Source organism: Podarcis erhardii (assembly GCF_964252035.2).
Source record: "Podarcis erhardii genome assembly, chromosome: 2".
Taxonomy (NCBI): domain Eukaryota; kingdom Metazoa; phylum Chordata; class Lepidosauria; order Squamata; family Lacertidae; genus Podarcis; species Podarcis erhardii.
Genome location: NC_138498.1, coordinates 54,275,932 through 54,303,930, shown reverse-complemented (window position 1 = coordinate 54,303,930; position 27,999 = coordinate 54,275,932). Strand labels below are relative to the sequence as shown.

The following is a 27,999-nucleotide window of genomic DNA, read 5'->3' as shown; positions in this document are numbered from 1 at the left end:
AGGACATTTGTGCAGGAAAACAGGGACAGAAAGAAATAGAAAGAGGAGTGTGATCAATAAGAACAACAAAATAACAAGAATTGGACCAAGTCAAAAGTGGGGACATTTGGGACATCCAGATTTGACAAGCTTAAGGATTATAATTTGGAGTTTTTCACTCCTGGATATAAAAATCTGGATGGAAAAAATGGGCCTCTCTTTGAGACAGAATCCTTCCATGATTGGACATTCGAAACTAAAGAGGACTGGCAAAGGACTATGACTTAGAGAGACGTGGAAATATCAGACATTGAGGAACATTGGGAACGCAACCGGGAAAAGGGGGGGTGGGAAATGTGGAATCCAAAGGGCGTAAACTATGTTTTATTTAGGCTATATACATCTACATGGTATTCTAAAGTGGGGAACTCGTGGTGGGAATAAGCCGATTTTAGGGGAATGGAAAATAATGTTTTTTTTTTTTTAAAAAAAAATTGGGTTAAGGATAACAAGTCTGAATTGAGGAGAAGAACTTGTTGAGATCATTTGAGAGATTTGGAATACAAGGGGGGGAGGGAAGGGGAAGTCCTGAAAGGATGTAATTGGAAAAAGATTTGAAATTGGATGTTTTATTAATTTGTAATTAATTGGAAAACTTTAATAAATATTATTTAAAAAAATAAATAAATTGCTTTTAAATTGTATTTTTTTAAAAAATATCTTTTAAAATTATTTTAACTGTTTTTAGCTGGGTTGACTGACACCCTATGTCCTTTTAAAATGTGTGTGTGTGTGTATATGTGTGTGTGTGTGTGTGTGTGTGTGTGAGAGAGAGAGAGAGAGAGAGAGAGAGAGAGAGAGATTGAGTTCTTGTTGATGTGATTATGTATTTTGCGGTTTTGTATTCTGATTTTATCCTGTGAACCACCTTGAGACGTATGGGTATAGGGTGGTATATAAATTTTAAAAAAGAAAGAAAAGAAAGATACACTCTATGAAACCCAAGAACAGCAGGTGGGGGATTGTTCTGTCTGGCAAGCTGAAATGCTTGTGCTAACTAAATGATATTAGCACTGCATTGAATTCCTCCTAAGGTCTGAAAACACACAAGTATTCAGGACCAAAACTTTTTGCCCTCAAGAGATGAATGCTTTGACCCTATAGCCTAAACACCTTATTTAAAAATAAGGAAATACATTTCATTTTGTTTGCTACTTCGTTTCTGTGAGGATGTGGGTGACCTAAGGCAGACCGAAGCAGAAAAGAGCAACCCAGAATGAAGAGAAGACAAAGCTGTCCAGGGCTCAGGTTCCTATATTCCTGTGCTTGACTTCACAAACTGGCCATGTTAAAAGTAAGTTAAAAGACTTACTGATCAGCAAAAGACTTACTGATTGGTGGCTTTTAGCAGATACAATTTTCACTGCATCTGGATCCCATATGACAAGGTCACTATCTGATCCAACAGCAATTCTGCCCTTTCTTGGGTACATGTTGAAGATCTTGGCAGCATTGGTGCTTGTCACAGCCACAAACTGGTTCTCATCCATTTTCCCCGTAGCCTGTTGGGTATGAATCATAAAAGAAAGATAAGGCAAGTAAAACAAGTTACAGTCACAGGAATAAAGCAGGTCTCAAAAATACAAATCTCAGGTATCAAATGCCAGGATAAAGAGCTGCATCTTCAGACTACATTGGAAACCATATAATGAAAGTGTCAGATGCACCTTTGTGGGGAAGGAATTCCACAGCCTAAGAGCTGCCACAGAGAATGCCCTCTCATGGGCCACCACTAGGTAGTCCTCTCTGCCAAGAGGGTCTTCTCTGCCAATCTTAATACCCAGAGGGTCTGTAAGGAAGGAGGCAATCTCAGATAATTGGGGCATATGGCATATAAGGCTTTAAACACTAATGTGAGCACCCTGAATTGGACTCAGAAACAAGCTGACAACCATGCAGCTGTTTTAAACAGGGGATATGAGTTACAAAGGGAAGTTTTCATTCCCAATAGCTGAATAATTCAGTTTCCTTTACTCTGGATAAAACTAGTATTATTAAAAGAGCAGGTCATTAAGCAGATTCACCTTAAATGCACAACCAATATATTTGGAGCGTTTCTCCCAAAAAGAACCTACACAGACCCTTTGATCAGGTCCCCCCCTCTGAAGGAGATTTGAAGGGTGGTGATGAGGGACAGGGCCTTTTCATTTGTGGCTACCTGCTTTGGAATGCGTTCACGCTAAAGTCCACATGGTGCCAATATATTTGATGGATTATGACATCGCTGTCTATGGTATTTTTCTGCTGCTGTTTTATTGGTTCTGTATCATAAGTTATTGTATGGCTCTGATGGTAATGTATAGTTCTTTATTATGATTTTACATTATGCTTTATGCTCCTAAATTTTTATGTCACTTCAAGACTTCTGTGAGGCAAGCAACTAATACACTGAATAAATAATACAAGTAATATCAATCCCCACCTCCCCATCCTCTTCTCTTACCACTGCTTTGTCCCAAATAACAGACATCCGTTCCTCAATACCATTGGTCCCCTCTGGGATTGCTGTGAAGTTGTCTTTTCCAATTGCTTTCTGTGCTGTACTGAATGTACAGTGTGCACTTCCTGAGACTTGGAGGTCACCACTAGCTCAGAGACAAGCAACAAAATGTATTGGTTAGCCATGCCCTTAGTCCAGTCGTACAAGAATGCTTTTATCTCCAAGTAGTTTACTGAAAGGCACAGAACTGTAATTAGCATAAATGTGAACTAGAAAAGTAATGTATAAAAGAACCTTGTGACTAAGTAGCAATGCCCAATATTGCTTTTTCCCCTCCTCCTCCCACATCTTTTTTCCTTTTGTGTCATGCCTTTTAGACTGTAAGCCTAGGACAGAGACAGTACTGTTTATTGATCATTGTAAATCTAAACCTATTCAAGAACCTTTTTCAGCTGAAGATTTATTTGCTCTTGAAAAATGAAGCAAGAAAATTATTGCAGCTAGCACCAGATTGATTTGATTGCAGACAAGTGAGTCAGACAACAGATCAGTGCCAACACTATGCTTTAAAGAAAGTCTGCTGATGCAAGTCTATTCACATGAACAGTGTTAAGATGAATCCACAGTTCCCGTGAAACTAGAAAGTGTTTTTCATTTTCATGGAAGGAGCCATGATCTTGCAGGAGTTCACAGGTTCCACATTATAATGCTCAGGGGTGTACAATGTATGTGAGCAGGATTTTTTTTAGAACAGCATATGATTAGAACCAGCTCTCAGTGCGAAAATTAGATACTGGAGTCACAAGAGGTTGCCCACTAGCAGTGAAATCTTCAACGACATACTGTCAAAATGTTATGTGAAGGAAAGAGAAATAAAACTGGTTGGCTGCCTAAAGCATCTGCTTCTTGGTTTGTCTACTTCTTGGTAAAGTTAAAGACTTTATTACTTTAGCCACACCTAGAATCTTTTATTGGAAAGGCATCCAGATTTCATCTATGACAAAATTGCTACATTGCTTCTATTCTACCCTTTCTTGCAATGTAACAAAACCTTGACCCACATAATCCAAAGCATTTCAACCACTGTATGAAACAAGCTTTTAGCATAACCTATTAACTTAACTTTGTTTCAAAGTTCATGTAGTGTCTAAAGACACTAAGTCATTTGCTTCGGTCCATTATATTTATCTGCTTGTGGCTCTAGAGGGCAGCAACAAACAATGGTCATGGCCTAATAATCATACCAAAGACTATGCAAAGAGTTCCATGGAAACTTCCTGCTTCCTGGCGTCTGCTAGCTGCCGGGGACTTAGCTGAAAGGATGCACGGTAATTAAGAAAAAAAAGGGGGGGGTTAAAGCCTTGTCTAAACACTAAAAAAGGAAACTATAGAGATTGTTTGCCTTCCAGATGGACCCTGTGTCTGATTTTCTGATTCAAAGAGTCTCTGAGCCTCATGGCCTCAGTCTGGGCTTCAGAACACAAGTCCTAATCCAATGATAATCTCCATCTCCTCTTAATAATTTGGTGCCATATGTCTGCTTTACTACACAGAGAGATTTGTGTCAGTCAGATTTGTTCTGCTAAAAACTAGCTAACTAACAGGCAGGCGATCCTCCTAAAGACTATATCCAAAAGAATATTGAGCAGGGAGTTTAAGAAAAGCAGGCGTGGTTCCTTTTTTCCAGGACTTGGCCACTTCATATGTGTTATGAAATATTTTTTCCATGTTGGTCAGTTTTAATACAACTCACACCTAGTTTATTCAGTCTTCTCTTCAAGTTGCCAGTCAACGCATACAATTTGAAATGTGAGATGTACCTCACTATTTCCAAACTTGAAATCTGAAATATACCTCACTGTTTCCAAATATAAAACCTTATTTTTAGTTTCTGGATGCTCACTAATCCAGGTCTGTGCCAACATGCAGTTCAGCTAACTACCCACCAGTGCTAAATGACCCACTTCTTTTGTTTTTCTATACGTCTAATTTCTTTAGTAAATATCCCTTCTTTTTCAGCATCACCGCTGTCCTCAGTTTGAAGTTGTCTTATGAGCTATTCCAGATGCAAATGTGCACTTGCAATAGCAACACCTCAGAATCCTCCAAATGAACAAGGCAATATAAACAGAATCTGGAAAGTCCCCACTTGAGTGGGTGCAGTTCACTTCTTTCCTGTTTATGTTAGCTCCAAGCATCATCTTATTATTCATTTTCCATAGGACTGGTTGCAAGAGAGAGTATTTCCCTTTCTCGCTATAACCAACCTGGCCAGTAAGGAGTTGATGTAATCAGGGGTTGTTGGATCTGGACTCAGCGGAGGGGAGGTCACAAATGCAGCAGCTTTTGCCCAGTTTTTGCTCCAATAGTGTGTTCCATCTGTTCCAAGACTGGCTGCAATTGGCTCGCCAAACACTACATTACCTGATGGTGAAAATAACAACAAAGATTTAGGACAAGGACAATACATTTTACAGAAGGGGAGAGGGGGAGCTAGGCCTGCAGCTGCTTCTGTTCGCAGAAGTACACATTTATAAAAGTTAGTGCCATCCTCAGTTAGTCTAGCTCTAGAATATGGCAGCCATAATTAGAACCTGCTGCAGATCGCATATATCACCTATGCTTAAAGAACTACATCGACTTCCGGTCTTTCAAGGACAAATCAGACTGCCTTTAAAGCTCTAAACCCAGGGTTCCTTAAAAGAGTGTCAGACTAGGACTTGGTAAATCAAGGTTCAAATATGCTGTCAACTAGTCCAAGGGGAGCAGTGACATCACTGATAAAGATGGCAAGCTGAGCAGCTCTCTCCTCCTCAGCCAGATGAAATAACAGATTAAATGTACCCCAAATCCTAAAACTATTTAGATTTAACATTGACCCTGAGAAGGATATATCACAATGAGTGAAAGAACGGACTCTGAAGATTCATTTTAACATCATAAACTGACTCAATAGATGGGTTCTGATGACATTGAAGACGGACCCACGATGGTACCAAAAAACAAAGACTATGTACGGAAGACATTGAGCTGGCAAAGGGAATCTTGGATAAATTTTAAAAGGAATTATCTGAAGAACGGAACAAAGCACTGACCCTTTGAAGGACAGTGTTAAAGGTATAGCTGATAAAGAGCCTTATCTTCTGATGTAAGCAGGCTAAAATAAGCAGGCCTCCTTGATGGTAGGATCCTCTTCCAAGTGAATTCACTTCCCACCATGCTTACTCCTTTTCAGGAGGATCATGAAAACCTTCTTTAGGGAAAGCTTTGTGGCCCTTGGTCTATTTCAGTTATGTTTTTGTATTCTTTTAATTGGCTGCTTCTGTGCTATTGGTTTTTGTTCTTCTGGCTCAAGAGCGCTTAATATGTGGCCCTCCCGTTTTGGCTGGGGCTGCTGGGAGTTGTAGTCCACAAGATGATTACCCTTATTCTAGTGTTTTTATACTGGTTTCCTTTTTTAAAGTCATTCTGAGGCTACAGCCATTCTAGCAAACCTTGTAAGTAAGGTGACATGGATAGGTAACAAAGATGCAGCTGCTCACCCTTTTTTCTGGCCTGTGAAATCAGGTCAGCAGCACTCTTGCTCATCACTTTGGTCACATATAAGGGGCAGTTGGTCTGGCTGGCAATGGTGATCGCACGGAAGACAGCTTCAGCCTCCAGCTGAAACAGAGAAGGGACTGTGAGCTCAGAAAACAGCAAAGGAGTTCAGTAACTTTGCATGACACAATATATTCCACTTCAAAGCATGACCTTTCCATTCCCTTAAGAAAGTTTGGAACAGCAAGAAAAGAATGATCCTCAAATCCTGAACAAAGCAGAAGCATTAAATTCTAAAACGCTTCCCTCACTAACCTTTCCAAATTCTACCCAACACAGTATCAACTTTCTATTTTATGTGTGATGGGTGTTTCTTGCACAACTGTCCTCTCTCTCCAAAGACTCCTTTCTTCACAGTAGTTCATGCATTTTGCAATAGAAAACATTGCAAATCATGCACAGTAGCAGTTTTGGCCTTGAAAGATGAAAGCTAACACAACCTGCTATGTGAGACTATTATGTCTAAGCTCAGCTTGTGCATTAACCCTGTATCCCCTATTGAACCCATTTAGTAAATGAAACCTGTGTTTGCTAGATAGAGAGATATGCTCCATACAGCAGTCAGCTACTTAACAGGGGGAAAGGAGGAGGAATAATTTATCTTGTGTTTTTATATTTTTATCCAGAAGCCACCCTAGGTACCAGTCTGGAGGAAAGGCAGGATAGAAATGAATATAATAATTCACAGAGAGACTGTTTAGGCTACGAATGGTCCCAAAGCAGCAGCAAAAAGGAAAAAATGGAGTTCACTAATTTGTTAGTGGTGATAAATTGTATATCATTTTTATTAACAGTTAACATTGAGAATATATTAGCAGCTGTTCTAAAGCAACAGCATGCATCTCTTGCAGAGCCAATCAAACCACCTGAGCCATATAACTGTGCGCTACAAACCCAAAATTTGCCAATTTCATTATTATTATATGTACAATCCACAATTACAACAATTTCTCTCTTCTCCTCATCTCCCTATGTCTCAGTCCTCAAGTTTAACCCTCACTGATTAAAATTGATTTTGAACTAAAGCTTTGGCTTATTTACTGAATAAGGCATGCAGCCTGAGTCTATTTTGTTACTTAACAATGGCTGTACTGGAAAAGAGGATGGTTTTCTGCTGGTTATTTGTTTAGGATGCAGTTCCAACCCAATTATGATGACTGTTTTCCCTTCCTATTGGCCCCTACTGCCTCCCATGACATCAGAAGCCTGTAATTTTCATATCTTGCTTGCTGTTATAACTTTCAACACTTCAGCAAGTAAGATATCTTTGGAGCATTACATCATTCACTGTTCAGCCTGACATAATCTAAAATACCTTCTGACTGCCAACAGCTTAAATACTGATATTTTAAAAAGGAAAGGAAAAAATAAAAGAGTGTCCTGAAACAAACCATATACAGTAAGAAGAGGCGGTGGTAAGTAGAGGTTCGACTTTAGGCAAGCTTGTAAAGGAACCGAGGAATCAAAGTTTGAAAAGTTGTTTACTCAACCATCTGCCTATGCTGAAACAATTTCTTCTCTAACCAAGTGTCAAGACTATGTGAATACAATTCTTAGGGCTGTCTTACTTAATGCCAATTTGTTGAGGAAATGATTTAAATTCCATCTGTCAGCATTGTAAAGGGACTTGCCAAGAGTAACATACTTACGTGCACCTCCCCCCCTTAGAATCTGAATATCTAATGTTATTTGAGACCTAACTGCTATATGGCTGGGATGCTGGAAATTCAGCACAAGGATGTTTATGTGAAGCACCAGAAAATGCAAAACATAAATAACCTCCAAGCAAAGATAAGTTTGAAATATTTCCAAACCACAATTCCCTGTTCCACAGGTGAAGGCAGCTATGAGCAACATTCAAAAATCACTTGCTGCCCACAGGGATAAAAACTGAACTATTTGCAAAATATTGTTGAAATATATGTTCAGAATGTATTATTTCACTGTTATGAGCCAGCCTGAGAATATTTAAGCATTTTGTTATATAGCAGGTGATTCTTTATGAACTAATTCTGCTGAAAATGAAAAAAAGCTTCATAGCAAGTGATTTAAGACATGCCTTTTATTACACACTTGACCAGCCAGCTGGAGGAAGACGGAAGAGTGCTGCAGCTGCTGTGTATGTGCACTGTTGCTTTCCTGGAGAGAGAGCACAACACCAAGGAAGGAGACTGGTGTTGTGCTCAACAAGTTATTTGCTTACAAATTTGAAAAACAAATTAACATCCAAATACAAAAACAACGTGAAAGTTTGCACAGTAGTATGGTGCAGTCTTGTATGCTTAAAGGAAGCATGCTTTAGATATGTAGCTTCTCAGCTTTAAGTCTAGAGGAAATAGGCAATTAAGATCTTCATCAGGGTGATGGGGAATTGCAGCCCCAGGACAGCCAACTTGCTCCCCGCCAATCTACAACACACGGAATCTCAATTATACCCCAGACATGTTCAGATTTCCCTGAATTATGGAGTAGCTTTATCCTAGAAATTTAAAGGAATCCCAAATAATATATTCTTGAATGGCTGTTTTGTGCAACATTCCAGATAACCAAAGTGGTGTGTTTTCCACATGGCTGCAACTATCCGGTAATGACTGAGGCTTGCGGTCCAAAAACCATACCACATGTGCCATCAGGATGTGTGCTAAGGAAACCATATGTGTGGTTAACACATCATCCTCCCCATAAGACAGTTTTGAGTCAGGAGTAAAGAGACTGTCCATGAAGTCCAGCAACCTTAGAACAGCAGCAGCACTATAGAGACTCGGGACAGCTGCCTGGGCAAACAACTTACATAAGTTTCAGAATTCCTGTCCTTTTTCTCAAAAATCCTCAAAACCAACCACAAAAATATAGTAAGCAGAGAAAATGTGTTACACCCTACCAAGATGAATGGAAGATACCTTATTCCAAAGCCAGCTGTAGAAGCATGTTAGCATTTAACGTACACTGACCTTCCTATTTTAGGACAATTATAGTAATGAAAGTATTATGTGCAAATGTAATGCTCCTACCATTCCTGCTCCCTATGGGTATAAAGTTATACCTATTTAAACATAGTAATTTCCTTTGCTCTTAGTGCTGCAAAACTACCATGGCCAGCCCTGACTATAGTGCTAGGAATGTATGAAGGGTGTTTATTCTGTCAAAAAAACAACCCTCATTACCACAAGTGATAGCATAAAATTCAGCCTTAAACTAAAATGTGGATTAACAGGCCAAACAATAAAGAACCTGGATGCTAATATTAGCTGTAAGCAGAAATGAGATACTGGCAAATTTCTAGACAATTATTTTACAATGCAGATGCACTGCTAGAGAGTCCTTTTAATTACCCTAATTTTCACTGTCTTGTTTCTCAAGACTATAAAAAGCAAAGCTGCAGGAATGTGCTATGGAATGCCCAGTTCGGTTGCTTTTGGAACTGCACTGGTTCATGTTAGCACTGGGAACTTAAACCATCTACTGCAAAATTGAATGTGCAGCAGCAACAATCTGTCTGAAGGGTGTTTGTTGATTCATCAGTGACATCTTACCTCTTCTGGCCTACTAAGTACATGGCCCTCTGGGCCAGTTATTCCCATCTCCAGCATCCTAGCTTGCTCCTAAAGAATATAAACAGAATGAATTTAAGAAACAGATTTAAGAATTGTTATTAAGGAGTAAATCTGAGTACATTACAGTCATCTGAATATGTTGCATAGAGCAAAGTCTAAATGTGTGGTTACCAGAGCTTGGATTACTGTGGTTAACCTATCCTGATACAGGAATGACTGTAGTTAAATGTTATATAGCCTTGGCTGTCAGCTTATTATAGTTTTTTTAAAAACTTATTAAGCTTTTACATAAGCTAGCATTTACAAAACAATTTTTGGAACAAAACACTATAGTAGATCTATAGTGCTGAAATCAAGATTTAAAGCCACTGATAAATATCTGCAAAACCCAGGTACATCTGGATAATATGCTTGCCCACAACTACTGTAAGTCTCAGAATTTTGGTACATTACCAGTTCTGCTGATTAATCAGAAGACAGAAGACAAACTATACAGTATTCAGACAACATAATCCTACTTAACTGGTTAGAATTTCCAGTTGAAGGACAAAAACTTAATTCAGGCATTTACAATCTCTACCTGATTGGGATCTAAGGACCCACCTGGCTCTTTCAGAATACATTTGTACAATGTGTCATGTTTTACACTAGTATACATACATTATTTCTGCTTACAATATGTGCTTTGGTCAAAGAGAAGATAGAACAACATCACCTGTGCAACGATATCTCCATTTTCAGCATGAACTTGAGCTACTGCGCCAAGATCTCCCAAAAAACTAAATATCTCATACAACTGAAAAAGAGAAATTAACAAGAAAGCCAACATTAGAAAACATGTGGTTCAACATTTTCATGTTTCTGATTAGCAGAGATTTTATTTCTTTATTTACTGTTATTAGCACTGGACTTTGAAAGGGCTACCAATTCAGTCAACTACCACTTAAGAATAAAGGAAGAAAAATAGTGAGAGCTCAGGAGAAGGAACTAGATGTCCACACTAAAGGACTACTGGCTGAAGTCTATAAATCCTAGCTGCACTTACATGTGTTGTTGCCTCTTAATCAGATGTCTTGTGAGACACTGTGTAGCCCTCATTAAAAAAATGGCGAGGAGCGGTATTTGTATTAGATTATAGTTCTATACAGCGGGTGGCGCTGTGGGTAAAACCTCAGTGCCTAGGACTTGCTGATTGTAAGGTCGGCGGTTCGAATCCCCGCGGCGGGGTGAGCTCCCGCCGTTCGGTCCCAGCTCCTGCCCACCTAGCAGTTCGAAAGCACCCCTAAGTGCAAGTAGATAAATAGGTACCGCTTTCTAGCGGGAAGGTAAACGGGGTTTCCGTGTACGGCGCTGGCTCTCCAGCTGCAGCTTCGTCACGCTGGCCACGTGACCAGGAAGTGTCTTCGGACGGCGCCGGCTCCCGGCCTCTGAAGCAAGATGAGCGCGCAACCCTAGAGTCGGACACGACTGGCCCGTACGGGCAGGGGTACCTTTACCTTTTTATAGTTGTCACAAATCAATGATGGACATTTTTACTGGTAAGATAATTTCTGTCCTGGCATTTAGTCCTACATGAGGCCACCAAGAAGGCTCAAAACCACAAATTAAAACACAGTATTAACCCTTTAAAAAGGCTGATAAGCAATGCATACAGCACAGTTGAACAGCTTAGTTCTTACCTCTGTATTTGACATCTGGTACAAATCCTTATAGGCCATGTAAACCATGAAAGAGTTAACACCTAAAGCAAAAGATTATATAAGAAGAAAAGTTGGCAAATAAGATTTTATTCTCTACTTCACGTCATTCTAAATCGGTACTCCACTAGTCATGTGAGGAATTACTCACACATAATGGAATGGGAATCTTTGGCAAGAGCCAGCAGCACAGGGAAATTTTCTGTTTATTGTCCTGTTAGTTGATTCTCTGAAACATTGAAGTTATCTAGCCAAAGCTCTGTTGAATCTTAAATGTAGTCAAAAGCTTAAGAAAAGGGAAAATATTTATTGGGCATGTGGCCACCTTTCGGAGTGCTGCTTATAGAAATCTAAGAAACATGAGAGGACACTTTCTGGATCACACTGATTTAGTAGCCTGGAAGAAAGCATGCAAAAAGAGATTGAACCAGTTGATGTATTGGTATTGCAATACCAAATAACATCAGCACTATGATTTGTAAGCCATTTTCTACACTAAGATAATTATCACGTAGAATCAAGAGTTACTTATCATATAACTGGGGAACAATTAATATCGCCCAAAGATGATAGTAAGAAAACTGTGGTTGGACCCAACAAATCTCAGCACACATGTCTGTTAAGACAGAATCATGCACTATATATTCTAACATACAATTAGAATGTGGGAAGACAAGGGATTGGCCTCTGGCATTGACGGACCTTTTTCTTTGATGAGTGTTTGCACTTCTTGTTTGACACTGTCATTCCAGTGGGTGATGTCCACATTCAGGGAGTAGTCACAGCAAGCCTTCCCATCACCCCACTCTCGCCACTTCTCATATGCTTCTATGAGGCTGGACTCGGGATCAGGAACAACATGATCAACTGTGAACAAAGGCAGCAAGCTGTAGTAAAGAATGAAGGTCTTATGCTCTTCCCTTCTGTCTGGAGATTTCCTTCTAAACAATTACCGTATTTACTCAAATCTAATGTTTCCCCTTTTTTGGCCAAATTACGTTGCGAAAATTAAGGTGGGCATTAGATTCAATGGCACATTTACATTCGCCAGCAAATCCTTTTTTAGGTTTCAAGGTTCCGAAAACTGAGGTGTGCATTAGATTTGATGGTGCATTAGACTCGAGTAAATACAGTAAGTCTTCAGGAGTCTATGTAGCCCAAAGACTCCTGAACTCCTAAAGGCCAACTTCATGGATCCTTCAAAAAATATGCTGTTTCCTAGCATTCTACAAGACACAATGTACCACAGAAACCAGCTAAACAGTTTTTCAAAGTCTCAGTCACTATGCTGTTTGGGGCAATGTTTTCACCACCAAAAGAACAGATGCAGCATTATTTCAATATTTATTTTTGTGATGGAGCACACTGTAAATAGGTATAGAGGACTACTTAGGCAACAAAGTTAATAGCAAGGAATCCGGGTAAAGAAGAAACAGAGAAGATACTTCAGAAATAGGAATATTTTAGAACTATAAAGAGCGGTCATTGTCCAGGCATTTTCAACACAGGAGCCTCTACCATATTTGACAATTTGGGTCTAGCAAGTGAACCAAGAGAGCATGTCTCATCTTACTGCTTGTAATTTCTCAGATATGTCTAGAGTGCACTTACCAGAAGGAAGAATAAAAAAATAAGGCACTGTGCTTTGGATTAATAGTTCCTGGCATTATACCAGGTGCTTTTAGCAGGCTTTTGCTAAGAAGTGAGCGGGAAGTAGTAGCAGGTTGCCTCATCTCTTTCCCTCACTACGACTCATTAAAAAAAAAAGAAAGTTTCTTCCTAACATGCAGCTTAATTTACCTTTTTATTGCCCCTGACGTAATCCTCAATTTCTACTGCAGTTATTAAGTGCAACAGACACTGCGGCAGATACTGCAGTTCTTTCAACACAAAAATGAAGGAGCAGGAAGTAAAACATTTTCAATCAACTGCAGTCACACTTGCAACTTGTCCTATGACTCAATAAGCCAAAAAAACCCTGCAGAACCATCAAGCTATGAACCAGAACATTCTAAAAACAAGAAGCAAGAATTGCTCTCCCATTTTAGTTTACTTCCTAGGCATGCTGGGAGATTGATTTGTCTTCTGCAGCATGCTCTACTATTATTATTTTTAAATCACAATTTTGTGCACGTTTATTCTTTGTTAAACTGCTGAAATGCCATTGAATAAAAGATTAAATCTTTATATTTGAGCAAACAAGACCTTCAACAAAAATCTCACAGTATAATGAAGCTAAGTTGGGTTATTGCATAAATCCTTACACTTCAGTAAGTTTTTTGAGAAAGCCTGATTTTTCCATGGAAGCTGTAACACAAACTTCATCTCGCTTTGGAGTCTACTGAAGTTCATTTGCTATAACTACACACTTTCTAGCTCCAAATTATTTCCATGGAGGAAAAACAAAAATAAATATGCATCACCCATTACATCTGATGACCAATGGAGCTGCAATGAGTAGAGCAGTTTTCAAGCATTTTTAAACATTTTAAATACTATAGAAATAAACAACTATGAACCAGTAATGGCAATTATTGAGCTTCTGAGGCAGCCCGCAATATGTTCTACAGAAAGGATGACTGATGTGGTAGATGGTAATGGACCACAACTCTGGCTGGGACTGATGGGAGCATGTAGAACTGTACTTTCCATTTGTACTTTCACTCAATGAACTGTACTTTCCATTTGTAAAATGTTCACCCTATCTTAACTATAACTAACATTATATCTATACCTAGCACCATATTATGCACCAGAAACAAGTTTTGTAATAATAAAAAATGAAGGTAATGTTTAGAAGACCCACAAACTGTTGAGGAAGTCACAAAGAGAGCCCTCCTCCACCCTTGTACTTACTGATCATGGTGGTACCACCCGCCAAGGCTGCTTTTGTCCCCTGGAAAAAGTCATCCACTGCTGTCATCCCCTTGTATGGCATCTGCAAATGAGTGTTGACATCAATCCCTCCAGGGATAACCATCCTTCCATTGGCTTCTATGGTCTTCACTCCGCCAGGGACTATCAAGTTGTCTCCAATTTGCCTGATTAAATAATAACACACCAGTCTGATAAACACGTTTACAATGACAAATGTTGAGTGCAATTTATTCCACAATAAGACAGTTCTTTCATCCACCATAACTGATCAGCAAACCAGCATATTTAGTACAGCTTTCTCTTATACATTTTAGTTACTTTAGGCTGTAAAGTAAAGTATTACAATAATGGAGCAAATATATGTTTTTTATACTCCTTTTGCAAAAGAGTTAGGATTTGAGTAAATTTCATCAAACATTTCTTTATTTGACCTGCCTATTAGAAGAGTACATATTTAAGAAGCCAAATACCTGAACTCAATACATTATTATACTAATGCCAGAAGAACCACACATTGATGGAAACCCAAAAATGGAAAACCAGGACTCTACCTAACAGCTGCAAAGAGGTAGGAAGACTATGTGACTGGCACCTGTGGGCAAGAAGAGGATGCTCAGCCCTTCCTACATTTGTCATACCACAAGGAAGGGCAGCAAGTGAATGAGTTTAGCAGTACCCCTGAAATGTCAAATTGTGCCTGCCACTTGTGCAGCTGTTTGACAGAGACCCAGATTTCCAGACAGGCTGCAGCAGTGAGTGTCCCGCATTTCTGCTCCTACTAACTAGAAAGAAGCCTGTTACTGCTGGTTTGTCTGTCTTTTTACAGTTAATTTTGATTAGCTACATTAAGCAAAATGTTCTCCATTTGGTATGGAGTATAGTAGCCTCCTGTTTTAAAAACTAGGGGGAGCAATTCCCAAGGTTTACAAGCCAAGCTTCAGCTTGACTAAGGGTCATTTCACCCATGAACACCCTGCTCAGAGAAGAATGTACTTCTCCCAAGGCTTCAGAGATTCAGGCACCAACAATACGGGCATCTGCTGGACTTATACAAAGCCATGAAATATTTTCTGGTAATCAAAAGACTAGTGTTTCATTATGGATTGGATTTTCACTGTGTGTGAATTTCAATATTAATGATATTTTTGGTATATGGTGTCATCGTAAGACATATGGACCAAAATGTTGGAAAGGCAAGCTAGATATATGTAATTGGACAATTTACATCATTTTCATGTAGGAAATTTCATGTGCCCTATATATACCCTATCACACTTAGCAAATGTTTCTGTTTCATCACATGTATATATCACAGAACAAGCTAAAGCTTCTCATGATGGAGAAACAGACATGGTGTGCATCACATACCGTGAGGTACATGCAATCAATTTCCTAGACGGAAATTATATTCATGTAGAAAGTTATGACATTTATGAAGCAGTTCTAACATTAGTTTTAAAAAGATATTTATAAGTATCATTTGAAGGATGGAATTTATATTATTATGTTGTTTTTCTTCACTGTATAGTTTATTGTAACTTGATATGTTTTCTGCTCTTTTAAGGCTCCATTTGGGAAGGCAGCTTCTGAGTTTTTAAATGTATTGTTTTGAATAAATAATAATATTTATTATTATTATATTTTGTATCTGCAGGTGGTGTTACTTTCTTAATTTGTACATTTGGCTTCGTGTTTGTTGAGTTACAGTTACTTTTCCCAGCAAACAGTTTTCATGCACATAGTAAAGACAAATGAGGAAGACCAATATCAAAATATCTTTGAGTCTTGGGATAGTTTGTAAGTTATATTTGTTTTTTTTTCTTGACATTCCAGCGATCTGTGATATCTTATGAGCTACATCTGTTCAGTTATTTTCCTAATATACACTGTTTGCATTTGTATGCTTTTGCTTTGGTTATAAATAGCATTGTTTATTTTTAATTGTCATTAGATTCCATTAAATTGTATTTGGTAGAATTCAACACTGTTCTATTCCATCTGTGTAAGCATTTCAGCTTGCCAGATAGAACAATCCCCCTCTCCTCTTTCTGCTGTTCTGGGGGCTCTCCTGACTGATTTGAGCCAATTTTGAGGGGTACACAAGGAAAGGGGGGGAAGTCTCATTGTGCAAGCAGGAGTCCCCTTGTGCTTCTGCTGAAGGGGCTTGTTAGGTGAATCCTGCCCTTCTTTCTCTCTGTCTCTCTCTGTGTGTGTTTACATTAGTTTGTAATTATTTTTTGAACCCAATCTTTTTAACAAGACTTCAGATTGTTGGGATTTATTTCCTTTTTTGTGATGGCCAACCCCTGCTTATCCCCTGGATTCAAAATTGAGAAGCATACTGCCTCTAAACATGGTGTCATTTAGGGCAGCTAGCATGGCTATTCACAGCTGTTCACAGACCAACCTTCATGAATTAGGATAATTCGTTGCATTTATATATTGTATCTTGAAGGAGCTCAGGGTGCCCACAATCATCCAACAGAATAAAAGGTGCCCAGGTTCACCCAGTAAGCTTCACAGCTGAGCAGGGATCTAAACCTCAGCTTCCCTCGTCCAAGCTTACAGCACTGCAGTGGCTGTAAGCAAGAAGCATTGGAGCAAATATTATGGCAGTGAATTCCAAAAGTTAAACGTGTGAAGAAGCATTTCCTTTTGTCAGTCCTGAACTTACTGCAACATCAGCTTTACTGGATGCAATCACTCTTCATTCACACCATTAAAATGTATAATGAGATCAGGTTGCTCCAAAATAAACATAAAAAATAACTGAAAAAATATCAAGCTCCCACCTCTATTTACTACCACAAAAATTAAAGCAGCAATTGTACTATTTGCAACCGATTAATTCCATGAGAATTTTGTCTGGAAGTTAAAAATAAATAAACTTGTATTTTGTTGTAAATAAATAGGAGGTAAAAAGAAAGCTTTAAAAAAATATTTTTAAAAGCCCTGTCTCCATATGCAAAAACAATTCTCAAGTTCTTAAGGTCTAAAAGTTAGAATTACTTGTTGCAAAAAATGAAAACTCCCAAATATAATGGACACAGCTGCTGAACTGTTCTTAAGTTTTGCCAGAGTTTTGCAATTCCACCACCATCAAAAAGTTCTATAAAACAAACAAAAACCTTTCCCTGGGAGTTGACAATGAGTTCGCTATGTATTTGGACATCCACTGACATAGCCTTGTGCATTCTGTGCAGAATTTTTAACAGCATGTTCATCGTGCTATAGCAGTACAAGAAATACTATCTTCTTGCTTGAATCTCATCTTCCTCTGACCTGAAGGACTTACACAGCAATCCACGTTGCAGCTGGGGTGGTAGTGAACCAATGGATTCAATGCCACATCCACAGCCCTGCTGGCCAGGGTAGAAGCCGAAGGGCTGTAATTTTCCACTTTGTTTTGCTAGCTCCAGGAAACAGGCCTGCTTTGGATCTAGCAGATCCATCACCAACCCTATCCCAGCTTGTGCACAGTGTTCTGTTTCAGGGTGTTACAACAGTAAATGCTAGTAGAAACACTTTAGGCAGTTGAATGCACTCCACTGTGCTTTCAACAGGCACAGTGGAGGCCTCATCCTCACCAGCAAAGATATCTCTACCACATCCAAACCCCCTCTAACCCCTGGTGGACCTTGGCGTCTCAAATTTCAGTGGCCCCCTGTGCAATGCCAAAATCTAGCCACCCACCTCCCACTCTACCTTGGAGCAATAGTGGTGGAGCTTGCTCCTGCACCCCAAAAGTTACGTGTCCACCCCCCTAGAGCTACCTCTCCTCTAACATTGCCTCCTCTAGTGGTGCCAAGACTCTGGAGGACCTTGCCCCAGGGAACCTGGCTGATTCCTCTCTGGTGGCATTTAGATGCCAGGTAAAGACAATTTTATTCAAGCTTATAATTTGTCTGAATTTTGAGCTGAAGCTTTTTGTAAATTTCCTTTCTTCTTAACTGCTGTTTGCTTTTTGTTTTCAATTTTGATATTTTTTGAAAATTATGTTGATTTTAAGCTGCTTTGGGCATCCTGTTATACATGATGGAAAGACAAGTGGAATACATGTATAAATATATGCTCCAAAACATCTTCTATTAGTCCTTCTGAATACGTGCACAATTCCATGCTCTTTGTGCTTACATATGAGTAAATTTTATACCACTAATACTCACTTCTCTAAGCCAAAGTGCCCAAATTGTAGAATGTCTTTTTTTAAAGGGGGTGGCTACAAGCCCACACAACCTTGTGTACACAAAGAACACTGGTTCAGTTTTAACTGAAGCAATTCCAACTCTTGCATTCATCAAAATGTTTATTACACCAAATAGTTATTCAAATCAAATCTGGCAGCTTGTGATACGACAGACAATGGCCGTTTTGCATAGGGGTGATGTTCCTAACCTGTGCACATCAGCAGAGCCCTGTTACATCTCTGACCCCCCTTTTCCGGCCACTTCCAGGTTGCAATGATGCACGCGTGTGCAGCTACACACATACTGTACAAGCATAAAATGCTCGTTGTCTGTAGACATCTTTTGGGGATACATTTTGGGGGTATAAAAAAGAAACCTTTAAACACAAACCCCCCACATCTCTGTATCAATGAACTCACAACATTTGAAAAATTATTTGTGAGTTTTAAATATTTTACAGATGGTACTCTTTCCAAATGTCTTTGTGGCAACAAACCAGCAGTTAATAAATTGCCTTTTTCCCTCAGGGTTTGAACACTTGGACAATTTCCTCCTCTTAAATATTATTTGATTCCCCTGTTGCTGCTTTTAAAAATATTTCCTGCAGAAGAATCTGGATATTTGCTTTTATACTTTAATGGCAAAGAACATTTGAGATCCTTGGCTATAAAATATCCCACAACTCAAACCTCACTGCACTGGGATTTAATCCTAATTGCATGTATTTACACACTAGAACAATTTCAGCCTTTAACCACTGGAGTCATTACTTTGACTTCATAAACATAACCAGAAGCCAGATAAAACAGAAACCATAACAACTTTTGCCTAAAACCTCTGAGAATCTTAAAGACACAGCTTCTTTTAAGAAAATCTTTACCATCTTTAACTGCAATAAATGTAACAGTCATTTTTATGATGCAGTAGGCAAGCCAGAAACCAAACATAAATTACATTTGTCATCTCTTCTCTTTAGCAAAGGGTCTCCAAATACTATGACAGTTTAAATGCACTGATATAGAAAGCCATGTGCTGTAAATGACTTAATCATAGACTATTTGACATGAATAACAAGACAGTATACATGCAATATAAACTTGCACATAACAATTTTTGGAATCCCATTCCTCTCTTCAAGAGATAGATATAGTCTGACCACTAGGAAAACAAAGAGTGGGCTGTGGGAACTGTATACCTACTTTATAAGACCATCCTCCATGTAAATGTCAGCATAGAATGATTGATCATCATTGACTATCCTCCCTCCCTTAATGAGAAGACGGTCGCTCTGTGAAGAGAAAGCAAAGATTTGTATTTGACAGATGTTATGCATATGTTTGCATCTCCTTTTTATAATACAGGGTGTCCATGGAAAGAGTAACACAAAGCCAATGAACTGTGCTTAGTTAAAGTAGGCCCAATCTTTAATCAATTCCATCTCTGTTTGGCATAAATTACAAATTATCTGCCCATTTCCCTAGAGCTGGATAGCTGATGCAATCCCACTGCTGTCCATGAACAAGCGGCAGTTTCACCTGGATGCTATTGATATTGTTACTACTGAACAGCTCCGAGAGCTCTTTTTTAACAGCATTCAGTGTAGAAGCTAATTTTGAGCACCATCATATCAACATTACATTTGGGAGGGGTGGGCCTCACAACATTAAAATAATCTGCATTGGAAGGTGCAAAAGATTTAGTTCAACACTTGGACCAAAGGAAAGACTTACCAACTTCCTATAGATCAGGCATGGCCAAACGTGGCCCTCCAGATGTTTTGGGACTACAACTCCCATCATCCCTATCTAACAGAACCAGTGGTCAGGGATGATGGGAATTTTAGTCCCAAAACATCTGGAGGGCCAAGTTTGGCCATGCCTGCCATAGACCATATATCTTCAACTGGTGGATGGGGATCTATTACTGGGTCACAGCCAGACCTAAGGCAAGTCAAAATATCAGCACCATTTAAGTTAAAAAAATTAGAGAGGGTACACAAATGGGCTAAAGCTGGGTCCCGGGCCTGAAAAGGTTGACCATCATAGAATAACCAACATAATCCACAGTACTGGGTCACAAGCAGCAAGCTGGTACATGCCAGAACCAATTACTCCCAAGGACTCCAGAAAGAGTTAATTGGTCCCTGGTGGTTAAACTAAGACAGTTTCGTATCCCCACTGTTTACACCAGTCGGGGGGGGGGGGGCTCTTTCACTGCATCAGTTTTTTTTAATGTATTTATGAAAGTTATTCCTTTGGATGTTACCATATCACTGTGTCTCATGGATCAGGCCAATGGTCCATCTAGCCCAGCATCCTGTTATCACAATGGCCAAGAAGATGCCTATGGGTAGCCTAAAAGCAGCATTCAACTGCAAACCCAGACAATGTTTGATTTCTGCATTCCTGACTCAAAAGATTTTTTGACTAAAATGTCCTTGCCTCAAATTCTAAGGCAATTTACAAAAAATAAAAAACACCACAATTTTTGTTACTTTGGCAAGTACTCTTCTTCCTTTTCACTATCTTTTCTCTCTCTTTTTGTCACAGGAGACAACAAAATCAGATAAACCCGACCCCCAGACTAATGTGCCCATCCAGCTCTGTACAGGCCAAGGATTCAGTTACATGCCATGCATGCACTGCACACATTTCAACACCATAATTGGGGCAGCCCCTCCTTGGGAGAAGCTCCGTGCTCGCTCTGCAGCCTTAAGACATTTTTGGATGAAAGGCAATGTTTTTATGTTGTAGAAAGGTCAGTTCACTGTAAAAATGAGCTTCCTAAAAATGCTTCAAGAAAGTTGAATGATTGTTTCCATTTTAGCTATTTGGCTATCAGCTTGAGGGAACTGTAAGGTTTGCAGCAGTGGAAATGAATATTTAGGGGGAGGGAACCCAAAGTGAATAAACTTCCCCTTCATTAACAACCCAGTGAGATGGTCACTGGCTCTAGAGAAAAGTAAACACTAATGGGGGGGAGGGGAAAATAAAAGCACCAGCTGTGAAAAAACAAGTTTAAATATAGATGCAAAAAACTAAAAAAAATCTTAATGTATAAGAGTGCCAAACCAATGTAATAATAAAAGTATAAAACACTATTTAAAAAGAAACCCCAGCTGCAACAAAATTTGTCTCTCCCATATCAGTCTCCACAGCCACAGCAGGCGCTGCAACGTTCCAGCAGTTTGACTTCACCCCCCAAGGTGCACTCCTCTATTGTTTCCAACAACAACCCAAAATTGGGTCTCCAGCTGTTTTTATACTACAGTTCCTATCATCCATGACCACTGGTCCTGCTAGCTAGGGATAATGGGTGTTGCAGTCCAAAACTGCTGGAAATCCAAGTCTGGGGAAACCCTGTTCCATACCTACCCCATACATAGACCAATCTTACTTCCCAATGAGATCTAAAGCAAGACCTCATGCAAACATCGTAATAAAAATCAGGGGAAAATAATGCAAGAAATACCCCCTTGGATACACAGAGTCATTTTCTGAAATGCATTCACCTCTTCCACACATCACACTTAGCTTAGCACAAATGAGTGGGCTTCCAGAGAGGGAGCTTGCAGATGCTTTGCTCCTCCGTGGTCCTTTCTGCCACTGCGCCATGCTGACACACATGACTCGTGAACCAGGAATAGTTATTTCCGTTCACACAAAAAGGGCAGGCTTTGTTTTCATAGCTGTTACAATAGCCTACACATAAACATTTGCTTAGTTTCTTTACTCTCTGCAACCTTGAATCCCTACTGTTATGGGTTCCATGGTTATTCGGAGTATAGTCCAAGCATATCAGTTAAGTGAATAGACATTACAATACAGATTGCTAGTGAAGAATTGCTAGTCTTCCAAATAGATAAATGACCCTGGACGGTTAATTCCAGTCAAAGGTGTGTGGCACTCATCTTGCTTCAGGCCAAGGGAGCCAGCGTTTGTCCACAGACAACTTTCCAGGTAATTTGGCCAGCATAACTAAACTGCTTCTGGTGCAACAGAACAGAAGCCAGAGCACTTGGAAATGCTGTTTACCTTCCCGCTACAGCAGTACCTATTTACCTACTTGCAGTAGTGTGCTTTCGAACTGCTAGGTTGGCAGAAGCTAGGACAGAGCAACGGGAGCTCACCCTGTTGCAAGGATTCATACCGCCAACCTTCTGATCGGCAAGCCCAAGAGGCTTAGTGGTACAGACCACACCACCACCTGTCTTCCAAATAACCCAAGGCTTGTAGATATTAGAAGGAAATTTATGGCAACAACAGTGCCCCCCCCTCCACCTCTTCATTCTTCATGGCATCTACTTCTATAATAAAGTTGGCCTTCCTTGACAGGTGAAAATTCAAATAAGCAACGACTCCAGTTCGTAATTCCTGAGGTGCAATGAGACAAAAAATACAATTCTCTGTTCTTAAACATCATCTTTCTCACTTGTACACAACCTGTGATTTTACTGATTTTATGGTGTGCTGTTATGCTTTGCTCCCAAATGAAAAGTTTCTTGGAAGACCTCCTACAAACATTTTTCAAATGCCCAACACATCTGAAAGAGACAGGGGTAGATATGTATCACCCGGATGGTCTCCCATAAAAGGACTCCAAGTTTTATTCACATGTTGTAATACAATATGAAATACACTGATAAAAACAACTATACAGTTTCAGCTTGTTTCTTAGATTACCCTAAAACTTCTGCATTCTAATAGTACACATACCGGTAACACAAATACAGTGGTACCTTGGGTTAAGTACTTAATTCGTTCCGGAGGTCCGTACTTAACCTGAAACTGTTCTTAACCTGAAGCACCACTTTAGCTAATGGGGCCTCCTGCTGCTGCCGTGCCGCCGGAGCATGATTTCTGTTCTCATCCTGAAGCGAAGTTCTTAACCTAAAGCACTATTTCTGGGTTAGAGGAGTCTGTAACCTGAAGCGTATGTAACCTGATGCATATGTAACCCGAGGTACCACTGTACAATGAATATCTGGTGATTTCCTCAGCACAAAATAACAAGCAAGCTCTTGACAAAAATCTCACCTAGGCTGATCAATTTCAGTTCTAGACACCAAGTTTCCCAAAATTGTGAAGCAAACAGAATAATTAGGGGGTGTGGCAAAATAACATTGCCTATACTAAAGGGCTGGTGGGAAAGTGTTGAAGGTCAGGGCAGGATTTCATAAGCAGAATGTATCAAGTGTGTGCAAATTACATTGTAGCACAATCTGTGTTTGTTTTAATACAGTACAGTACTAGATCTGCAATGCTTTTTTAAAAAAAATCTTTATCTTCTAGATTCAGACCCGTGCTCTAAAATGTGATCTCCAAATAAAAAAAATTATGTGATGTGGAGAAAATAAGAAGTCAACAATCTGCTCGTACCAGCACCCACAGAGGGACGATTCTGACAGGGCTCAATACAGCCTTCCCCTGTCTGCATGCTTGCAGCCCAACAAAACCTTAAGAGGAACAAAAGGTCTGTGTGCACCTCCCTTATTGCCACCTTGTCCTAATTCACTGCTGAATGCAAGTTACTTAACTTTTTTGACTGAAGTACATTTTCCCCCTTCTGAATTCTTAAAGGGCAGAAGTAACTGATGCTAATGCATCTGAATAAAGGAGGAGGCACAGCACAGTTAGAAGTTCATTTTGGTCTACTGTTACTGTAGCGAAAGTATACAGGAATGTAATGGCCTTAGTGGTTGTTTCATTGATATTTAAAAGTTTTGCATTTATCATCATTTGTGTCGAGCCCTAGCAGCAGTAAAATAAGAAAGAGGAAGGCCAGCACCAACTCCATTAGTTGGTAGGCAGAAAAGGGTGGGGGATGGCACATTCAATGACATCATGTCTATTCTGGCACAGAAAGTTCTGGGTTCGTTCGTATGCAAGAGGAACTAAAGAGGAAACTGAAGCGCTTATCAGGAAACGGGCCTGACTAATTCAAGGGCTTTTGCATGCTTACCAAGATCTCCCAGGCTATTACAATAAACACACTGTTCATCCTGCCAAAGCTCATTTCTGCTTCCCCACACCCAGCCATGTCTTCCTGCCAACCCTGTTTCAGGCTGCATCATTAGCCACTGTTGGCCTGAGGGAAATTTTATCTGCAAGATACAGATGAGTGAAATCACATTCATGGAGTCAAAACAAAAGCACCAAGAATCTAAGTGCATCTTGGATTCTCTTTGGAAATTCTGGCACAGATCCCAGGCCTTCTCTGTTACCTCCTTTGAGCATCCTGTTAAATGAAGATGCCTCTCTGTTGCTACAGGAAACTTTATTGCTTGTTCATTCTCACATAAATGTTACCCTACACACCAGATGTTTTCTACCAAAAGGATAAACAACAAAGAGTTATCTACCACCTTTAAGATTAAAAAGTTATTACAGCATACACTGCCATGAACTATTAAGAGCACAGACTCATTTGGCTACTCTTCTGCAAGTTTGTACAGGAAGAGACATTAGTACTGTCTGACTGCAAAAGCAAGATCAGGAAGGCAGATGGCTTGATTTTAAAAAGATGCAAGCCACCATGAACTCCCATTTTCCTCCTGCCATCCAAAAATCCTTGCACAAAACAACACTGACTTTATGAGAAAAGAAGGGTGCACATGGAATACTAATGCACAAGTTTCTTTTAGTTGAGATTGAATGTACACAGGTAGAATGGTAGCACAATTCAGCCCTTCATGTTTCACAAGCATAAATCACTATCATGAATGGGACAAACTGCACTGATGCTCCACTATGAATACAATCTATTTATCCTTGTAGTAATTCACAGGCAAACATTCACTCTATGTAGACTAACTGCATAGATTTGTAATGGAAGTCACGTTTGTAGATGTGAAATGGCCCCAAGACTGATACTGAAACTTCTGGCACCTCTGCCAGATTCCTTGATAGCTGGTGTCTATAAAAATCTGGAGAGGATTATGCACCACAGGATGGATCAGTAAAAACCATTTTTTTCTCTGAAACAACTTTTTCTCTCTCCCAAAGATTAGTTAGGTTTGTTTTGTGGTTTAAAACAAAATCTAAATTCAGTTCAAACATGTTTAAAGCAATTGACTCTGTAGAAGATATATTGTATTAAAAATAGAAACAAAAGGCAAACATATGCAACTTTCAAGATCACATATTACAGATATGACACATGTAATATATATTCTAGTTATCACCGAGGAAGCCATGAATATTTAGAAGTCAACCAAAGAGCATTTCCCTTTTCCACTGAAATGGACAGTGTGATATAGTGTTTATAATGTTGGACTGAGGCTGGGGATAACTGGGTTCAAATCTTCACTTGGCCATGAAGTGATTTTAGACCAGTCACTACTCTACCTTGTAGGACTGTTGTGAGTACAGAATGGAAGGTGGGAGCTATGCATGCTGTCTTATACTTATAGGAAAGGTTGGATATAAATGTAGCTAACAACTAAAAACTTCTGGTTACTTAATCTTCATGTAAGTGATCTTGCTAAGTGTCCTTGCATATGCAAGAGCACCAGGCACTCCTAATTTTAAAACTATTCCAAATCTGCATAAAGTCCTTTTGTACAAAGGCCATGTAGGCTACATGATCAGAGGTTCTGGATTATATTCATAGGTTGTATGAAGATGTTTTAATTGCTACAACAACCAGTTAGGATGCATGTTAATAGATGAATTAGAAAAGTGGAAATTTGGTTTTAACTCATTGATTTAAAATTGACCCTTTTCCTGGTGACTTTAAAAATCTATATTGATCAAATTTTCCTCGTAGGCAGCACAAATGTGCAATTACTAGCATGCTCCCTACCAAAAACAATGGTCTGTAGAAAGGCAGATTGATCTAAAATAAATAACTGGTTTTAAATCCCTACCACAAAGGACCAATTGTAAATCAAGTTTCCAATTCCTATGTATTTCCAGCTTGTGGGGGAAAATATATGCTACGGCTAACCCTGTGTCTTCTGTATTTTCAAGTGTCTTGGCCGCAAGCCAAGCCATTGAGTATTACTCTTCCTGTCCTTATTAGCTTCTGAACCCAACACCCCCTTTGCCTTTGAAATGGAACCAAAGCATCAAGAGAACCCAGAACTTTAACAGACAAGCCATGAAGTATTTCTGTTCACTGGGTTTCTTAAAAAAACACAATGGGCAGTATTCCTCAGGAAATCAATTTTACTGTGTTTGTGTGGTCCAAGCAACATATCTTCTGATAAAGTTTTGAACACTAGTGTTAGGGTTCAGTAGTGGTAGTGGCAGAAGGGTGGATATGGGGCTTTTTTCCATGGGTAACACACCAGAACTCAGTTCTGACACCTCTCAGGTGGGTGCCATTGCCATTTTAAGAAAAAGGGGGAGGTGTTCCTGGTGAGTTCCGGCACCTGTTTTTCTAGAAAAATAGCACTGCATACTTGTGATTTATTTCATCTTTCAGATTGCTTTAAAATGATAGACCATGCCTTCCTTACCTGATTCTCATATTTTTGGGACATCATATTTGACATTTGTAAAAAACAATAGAGCAACAGAAAACAAACAGGAGCCCAAGTTATAAGAACAGATTTTTCTGTTAAAAAAGATAACATTCATCTAAATCTTAAGTCCCCTCCTCATTTTACTTTTGAAAGACTGGAGTAGATTCTTTATACTCTACTTCTTTCATACATATTCAAAGGTCTAAGGGGGAAAAGCCATCTTATACAATTTTGGGCAGCACGTGCACACAGAGTACTGCTGGAGTAGCTCCATAGTTTGTTCATCTTGTCTCCCGCATGATGTTTTCCTGGAACTTTTATAGGCATAGGTGTGACTCTCAGATGTATACTCATATTTCAAAGTATTGGGTATGTGGCCAATGAAGTATGTTAAATTAGCATAAAACATACATATATTAGAGCTGCTTCCTGACTTGGCAGGAGTATGAAAATGGAATTTTACACAGACTCTTTATACAATGCAGTTATATAGAGAATGGTCTCACAGCAGACAATGGAATTCTACTATTGCAACTAAGCAGATTTGGCCTGTTAAAATGACTGAATCAAGGAGTCCTATGTAAACTGTTCAGGGTGTGTGTGATAAAGGTATACTTCCTTGAAAACAATCACTTTGCCATTACTTTTCTTCCAAATTGCTTAACACTTACATGCAATTCATGGTCCTCTGCAACACTTCACAGGCCAAAAGATGTTCAGAAATACAGTAATTGGGTACATGTTTTGAGACTCAGATCAGAAAAGGAATAGGTTAGTTTCAGCCAGGAAGATAATACGTTACATATTTACAGTCCACAAGGCACATGGCTTGGAAGAAGGGCAGAGTTTAAATGTTATTTCTGTTACTGAAAGAAACATTACAAAGGTCATGCACTGACAACAATGCAGCTCTCTCTTGTTAAAGAGTGTTGTTATGTCCCCTCTTTTTTACCAAGACAATCCAAAAATCACAATCTCTGGGAATTGCAGGGGCAAGTGAATAGTGTTCTACATACTGTACAAGGTATGCATTATCCTGGTGGTGTGGCTACTGTTAGAAAGCTCAACTTCATGAACAACTTTCCACTGGGTTCACCAATTGGGTATATATGGTATATTCCCCAATATACCATATTTT

General features: G+C 39.3%; 1 protein-coding gene across 4 annotated transcripts in view; it reads right to left on the bottom strand.

Moving 5' to 3' along the window:
* DPYSL3 (dihydropyrimidinase like 3) overlaps positions 1–27,999 on the bottom strand; it is a 57,689-nt gene that overhangs the window by 3,974 nt on the left and 25,716 nt on the right. For all 4 annotated transcript variants that reach the window (XM_081852112.1, XM_081852113.1, XM_081852114.1 and 1 more), the window contains exons 2-11: positions 19,594–19,682; positions 14,187–14,371; positions 12,033–12,197; positions 11,313–11,374; positions 10,349–10,429; positions 9,613–9,681; positions 6,022–6,142; positions 4,747–4,903; positions 2,483–2,624; positions 1,371–1,541 (exon numbers count right to left, since the gene is read on the bottom strand). In XM_081852112.1, coding sequence (XP_081708238.1) covers positions 1,371–1,541; positions 2,483–2,624; positions 4,747–4,903; positions 6,022–6,142; positions 9,613–9,681; positions 10,349–10,429; positions 11,313–11,374; positions 12,033–12,197; positions 14,187–14,371; positions 19,594–19,682 — 1,242 coding nt within the window. The remainder of the gene's footprint in view (positions 1–1,370; positions 1,542–2,482; positions 2,625–4,746; positions 4,904–6,021; positions 6,143–9,612; positions 9,682–10,348; positions 10,430–11,312; positions 11,375–12,032; positions 12,198–14,186; positions 14,372–19,593; positions 19,683–27,999) is intronic.